This window comes from Eleginops maclovinus, chromosome 22 (genome assembly GCF_036324505.1).
Source record: "Eleginops maclovinus isolate JMC-PN-2008 ecotype Puerto Natales chromosome 22, JC_Emac_rtc_rv5, whole genome shotgun sequence".
NCBI classification, from domain to species: Eukaryota; Metazoa; Chordata; class Actinopteri; order Perciformes; family Eleginopidae; genus Eleginops; species Eleginops maclovinus.
This window is the reverse complement of record NC_086370.1, coordinates 19,695,043-19,701,289: the sequence shown is the minus strand read 5'-3', so window position 1 is coordinate 19,701,289 and position 6,247 is coordinate 19,695,043. Positions and strand designations below refer to the sequence as shown.

The 6,247-nt window shown below is 45.9% G+C and overlaps 1 protein-coding gene across 1 annotated transcript in view; it reads left to right on the top strand.

Moving 5' to 3' along the window:
• LOC134858904 (homeobox protein Meis1) overlaps positions 1-6,247 on the top strand; it is a 75,224-nt gene that overhangs the window by 62,326 nt on the left and 6,651 nt on the right. Inside the window, exons 10-11 of the mRNA XM_063875124.1 lie at positions 4,255-4,313; positions 5,969-6,058. Coding sequence (XP_063731194.1) covers positions 4,255-4,313; positions 5,969-6,058 — 149 coding nt within the window. The remainder of the gene's footprint in view (positions 1-4,254; positions 4,314-5,968; positions 6,059-6,247) is intronic.

Below are 6,247 nucleotides of genomic sequence, written 5' to 3'. Positions count from 1 at the left end.
CTCACACACCCACATGCAGTACACTCATTAACATACATACTCACATGCAGTGTGCAGGTACATGCAGATGCATACGCTGCCACCTCCTGATGTGCATTAGAGAACATGGAGCTGTGATAAAATAAGTATTTACTTAAGAAGATGGAGGTGTGCTGGGACACGGGACCTGGTAATGAAGTTCTGCAGGGATGTAGTGTGACATAAGAATGGGAAAAGGGTATATAGTGTGTGTGTGTGTGTGTGTGTGTGTGTGTGTGTAGTAGATTCAACATGCTGTTTGAAAGCTTACCCTGGATTTATGACGAGCGACTAATTTGTGTACTAATACATTTTTAAGAAACAAAATTGGTCAAAAAGTGTTCTGTAAAAAAAAAAACGATTCAGATCAACTAATGAATTCAGATAAAATAACAGATCGGTGCGCGTGTGTGTGTTCACCAGTTAGTAGGAAGGATAGACGGCTAGGCGTTAATTGTGGTTGAGCAGCAGACAATCGATGCTCGCCGCGCAGTGACAACCTGATGATAAGCTACATGATTCCACCCGTCAGAGCTCGCTTTCTTTTTAGTGCTTTTAAATCACATTGATTGGCAGCTAGGAGGAGTGTGTGGTTACACAGTTATTTTAAGCGGCTCTTGAAAGATTTGAATATGCATGTAAACCTCTGTCAGCGTGCACTGAGATCCACCACCAGGTCCTGATGCGTGTGTGTGTGTGTGTGTGTGTATAAATGTGTGTGCAGGCCTGTGTAGGTGCACATTTTCTCAGATTACTAATGTAATATTGCTAGTGAGTGCAGAGGACATGTATTTATATACGTGTCTATGTGTGTGTACATTTGTGTGTGTCTCGTGTTACTAATATAATATTGGTGGTGCGCTCGAGAGATGTGTGTGAGTGTGTGTGTGCTGCAGAAATTGAGAACTCCACATGAATTTAAATCAACGAGCTCGCAGAGTAACCTTTTGTATATCCAATCTGCATCTTTCCACTGCTCGTTATTAAATTATCCCCTAATTGGTCACGCAACAAAGGCAGCTGATGAAAAAGACAATTTCTTGCTTTTAATTGGGCATTTCACGTGTGCTTCGTGTACACCTGTGTGCGGCTGCCTCGGCTCAGTGTGTCGGCTTACGCGTGTGTGTGTGTGTCCCCGGGTGTAATGAGAATAGGACATTAGCAAGGGCTTGGCAGACGCCGTCGCAATCAGTTCCACTCTTTCCAGAGAAGGAGGGAAAGGGGCGGGAGGATTAACCAGACATCAGCAATCTCAGAAGGAGAAATAGATTGAAGGCAGAACAACAAAGAATAAAATTAACCCAGTTTCCTTAATGTGACTTTTAAGAGCCTTACTTTCTGGCGTTACATGTGGCAGGCATGTTTTTCGATCCACTGTGGGTGCATGCTTATTTCAACCATATGTGCCCTTTGTGGGAATCAAACTTATCCCCCTGGTACTGTTTCATTCCCTCAGCTCTACCATTAGTAATTTTCCTTCCTCCTGCTTGTCTTTCGGTGTTTTTCGCCCAACTTTAGGCGTACCACCAGTCACGCCAAAATAGCCCTGCTATTGTTGCAGTGAGCGGAGCTGAATAGTGCCGCTCATTGTGTTGTGATGGGAGGCAGGGGAATGAACAGGCCATAAACACTGGCCCTATAGCACCCAGGGGTCGTGCAAAGGTGAAGCCTCGGCTTTTCTCTCCATTTTCCTCTCTTTCTATCTCTCTCTGAGTCTTATTTCCTCTCTTCTAATTCCCCCCTCTTCTCTTCCTCACCCCTACCTCTCCCTCTCTAGGTCAGCTTATTAACGGTCACAGCGAGAGTGTCTGGTTTGCAGAACAGAGCCCCTTGCCTTTTTTTTTTTTCCCACTCTCTCACTCCTCCTTCCCTCCCATTCTCCTGCTCTCCATCGCTCCGTTCCCCTGGCTGCTATTATGAGAGGCATTTTATCCTTTGTTCCAGCCCCCATGGTGCATCTGGCCTCAGATATGGGGACGACAGGGACAGGAAACCGGCGAGAGTTTTCGCGAAGAGGAGGGGGGTTAGAGTGTGGGTTCGTTGCTGGGAGGTGGGCCGCCAGTTTCCACCATACAGGGAAGGAATGATAAGGAGAGAGAAGGAAACAGATACAGAGGGGGACGGACGGGGAGGCAGAGCTGTTCTTTTTGGAGCTGCACTTGTAGGCCTAGTAGCAGCAGTAGCAGTCATAGTAGGATTATGACTTCATTGATACATAGTCTGGGTAATCCTTAGAGTAAATAAACACTGGTGCCATATTTCTGGGAGGTCAGATCAAGTAACAAGTCAATTACACTCCTCTCTGAGCCCTATTGTGGCAGGAACAAATGCCTGACTTCCTCAAAAGTGCACACCTATTGGCAGAGCAAGCTACTTCATTGCACCAGGAGGTAGGAGGACGAGGTTTTTACAGAAGAGAAATAAATAGGAAGGAAAGACAAGAGAAGGAGAAGGAGAGGTTAGCCGGCGCTGGCCTTAATATGACCTTGTCCTTCCATAAAGGGCCTGCCGTGGAGAGGAGAGGAGAGTTAAAGGAATGCTCAGGCCTCCTCAACCCTCCTTGCCCTCTCTCCTCCTCCTATATCTCCCCCACCAAAACAGGGTAGCGAGGGAGGAAGGGAGGGAAGGGAGTGTTGGTGATAAAACTCCAGACGTTCCCTCATTTGATGGTGCTCTGCCATGTCAGTGCACTCTTGCATTCCTCCCGAGCTCTTTCTGTCTCTCTCCCCCGAATTCCAGTCCGACATATTGTAAGCAAAAGACAACAAAATTGCCAAAACATCAAAGCCTTCAGATCCCGGTCGCTTCTTTTCTTTCGCTTTCACAGAATGTTTCACCTCACAGAAAGCTCCTAAACAATTTCGCCCAAAGCGGATTATGAGATATAACAACAAAAACAATGCAGGGAAACAATTAGGCCGCAAATCATTCTGCCTCTGTCCTGCTATCTGTCTCTCTCTCCTTGTTACCCTGCAGCTCCGTCTGCTGAAGGTGATACAGGATAGATAACGGACAGAAAAAAGGAGGAGCACACCATAAAGCAGTTAGAGAAGTATTAGAGGAGATATAAAGCCATTCACTTTTTTTAGGGGTCAAACAGACGCACCAGCTAGTGTCCTTTTGTATCCTTTCTTTAGAAGTCTTAAATGCTCCCTTTTTTTCCAGCGTTGCACAGCAATTGTTTCCCTAAAGTTCGGCTAATGCCCCCCCTTTTTAGAGATGAAATAGAAGTGTCCGGTTGGGCAACAGCAGGAACACATAAATCAAGTCAGAAGCCCCACAAGCCCTCTCCCCCTTGGGGTCATTACAGGTCAGAAGGTCATTTCAAAAGGGGTTAGGCTGAGCAAGGCCAGAGCACGGCCTGTGTGAGTGTGTGTGAGGGCGTGAATGTGTGTGAATGGACGTAGGAGGGGGAGAGAGATTAAGAGTGTGTGTGTGTGTGTGTGTGTGTGTGCAGTTGAAAATGAGCCTGTAGCAGTTTTAAATACGAGTAACAGTGTGTGAATGTGTGTGTGTGTGCACAATAAATGTTCTGACCCCGTGCTTTTATTGGAGGTCACGGGGGTAAACAGGGTTTTTCTAAGCCTATATGTACCAAATCAAGCTCCTGTGAAAACACACACACACACTAAAAAAACGCTCCTGCTGTCACAGTGTAACACATGGTCACCTGTCTTAGCAGAGCATCACCCAAAACAATGCGTCCCACCAGTGGCAACGCGACATGTTTCTGTCAGCAACACTTCACACACTGCCACGCTCCAAGCCAAGTGTGTTAGACAGTCAGCAATCTCGACTCGTTGTGAGGTGGAACGTCCCAGACAGAACGAGATGGGTCGACATGTTTCAAACAGGCTCGGAGAAAATCCCGGCTAAGCCTCGCCCCACAAAGACCCCAGTGTTCAGGCCCATGTTTCTGCATATGAGCTGAGGCTGAGCAAGTTTATACAAGTCGTGCACTTCTGCGTTTTGCAAGCCTCGGTAACGCCGCTAAGATGTGACTTTTGCTGTTGGGGCTTTACGGGCTCAGGGTTGCTTAGTGAAAAATAATTTCCCTATATAACTGTTATGCTTTACTTAAAGAATGAGGCACTGTATTTGTTTTCAACCCCAAGATTTCCAAGGTCTGAGTCAGCAACTTTTGTCTGATCTTGTTTTGGAAAATACACTGACGGTGTTTCTCTTTCTTTGTCCCCTCTCTTTTTCTTCCTCTCTCTCTCTCTCTCTCTTCCTCAGGTTCATAAACGCCCGGAGGAGAATAGTGCAGCCCATGATTGACCAGTCAAACCGTGCAGGCAAGTCTCCTCTAGTTACTGTATTCAAGTCGCGCAGGCGAAAGCCGTCCTCAATCCATGCACCCGGAGGCCTCTCAGCTGGTAAATACAGGCCTGATACCCCCATCCTGGAATGTCCAAAACCTGGAGGGGCTTTCCCCTGACTGACCACTAAAATTAAGAACCAAAACATGACAACATTAACAGCAACCATTAATCTTTGGCGTGCCATTTGGGGTGAGAATCTGTTCATTTGAAAATATAATCATATGGCTGAAAATGAGTGGATTTTTTTCTCAGCCTACAAACAACACTAGCTCGTGTTCTCAGTAAATTTGCTCTTAACCCTGCCCCCCCCACACACACACACTTTCGCCAACCAGGCAAAGTAAAAAAAAAAACACTCCCCCCTTCTCCCTGACTCAAAAACGAAACATAAAGAGAACTACACCGTTTCTTTTCTTGGGTGACCGTTGTTTGGCTTTTCGGCTCCAGACCTGTTTTTACCCCCACTCCCCCCCTTCTCACTCTTTTAAACTCCCCCCTCAACCCTATTTGCGGCTGTTTTAGGGAGCAAGGGGAGTGAGCGGTCCCCCTGGTGCATGGCTTGGTTTGGACTGCCGTAAACTTTATTACCTGTAATAGGGGTCAGGGGTCAGGGTGGCATTAGGGGCGCAGTAAAGTTCAAAGGCATTCAGTGGGGCCGAGGTCTTGCTTTTGCTTGACTGACCCCCAAACAGCCTGAATCGAAGGTAAGTGGATTTCTATGAGAGCAGAACAATGGAGGCGAGGGAAAAAATAGGAACCCTATCAGGTTTCACTTATCGTAGCTGCTCCGTTATGGGCTGTATTTATGAGACAGAGCATTTAGATCCTGGAGCCAGAATGACTTATTGTTGACACAAATGATCCGAGCTCCAGCCTGGGACTCGTTTGATCCTTTTGATCATGTGTGTAATCATACATTTATAGGACCAGCAATTAGGTTAAAGGCCATAAATACAGAAGTGTTAAAAGCCAAAGTGTCCCTTCTTTTACAAAACAAGTCATGATAAATATTATCGTTATCAAATGAGTTTTGCATGACACTTTTTCACATTTGCATTTTTTAAGCAGCAATTTTGGGGATTTTAATTCATATGTTGTTTTATTTCTGGGCAACATTTTTGAATATTAATCATAAAAAACCTGTCTGACTTTTAAAAAGTGTTTTAATAAAAGAAGAAAATGTTTTAACTGTAACTACATATCATATAAATCAAACAGGGAGAACTAAGATGATTTTTACAACCTTAAAGCTTCTTAAATGAGTGAAAAAGTAGTAATTAAAAGATAATTTCCCCACACAAGGACTCATGCTTATTGGCTTTCAATCACTTCTTCAGATGGCTCAAGTCTCACCTTTGTGAACTATAGTGTGTGTTGTAGTCTCTCAGTCCGATCCCTATTAGACTATTTAGACGCATTAAAGTCTACCAGGGGCTTACAGTGCCGAGCCGGCTGGGCAGACAGGGAGCAGGATGGCGTTGAAATGCAACGGCGGCTCCCTGTGCGTGCACCGGCCAACAGATGATCCCGCTTCGGCCAGTGAGCCTTAATTAAAAGTACTAATTGACCACTCCGTCCCCTCCCTGCAATCCCTCTAACCCTCCCTCTGTCTCCTCCTCCATCCACAGTAAGTCAAGGAGCTCCCTACAATCCAGATGGCCAGCCGATGGGGGGCTTCGTCATGGACGGCCAGCAGCACATGGGAATCAGACCACCTGGTAAGGCTTTCTCTCTGCGTGTCTGTCCCTTTCTTTCCTCCCTCACGATGCCCGTCTACTTCCTTTTCTTCCCTCATCAGTCCCTCCTCTTGCATTTTTTGCTCTCATTTCTCATCCTAGAACAGTATCACTAGACGTCAGACATATGGTATCTGCCATGTTTGTGTTTTTGTCCTACTAGACTACTTC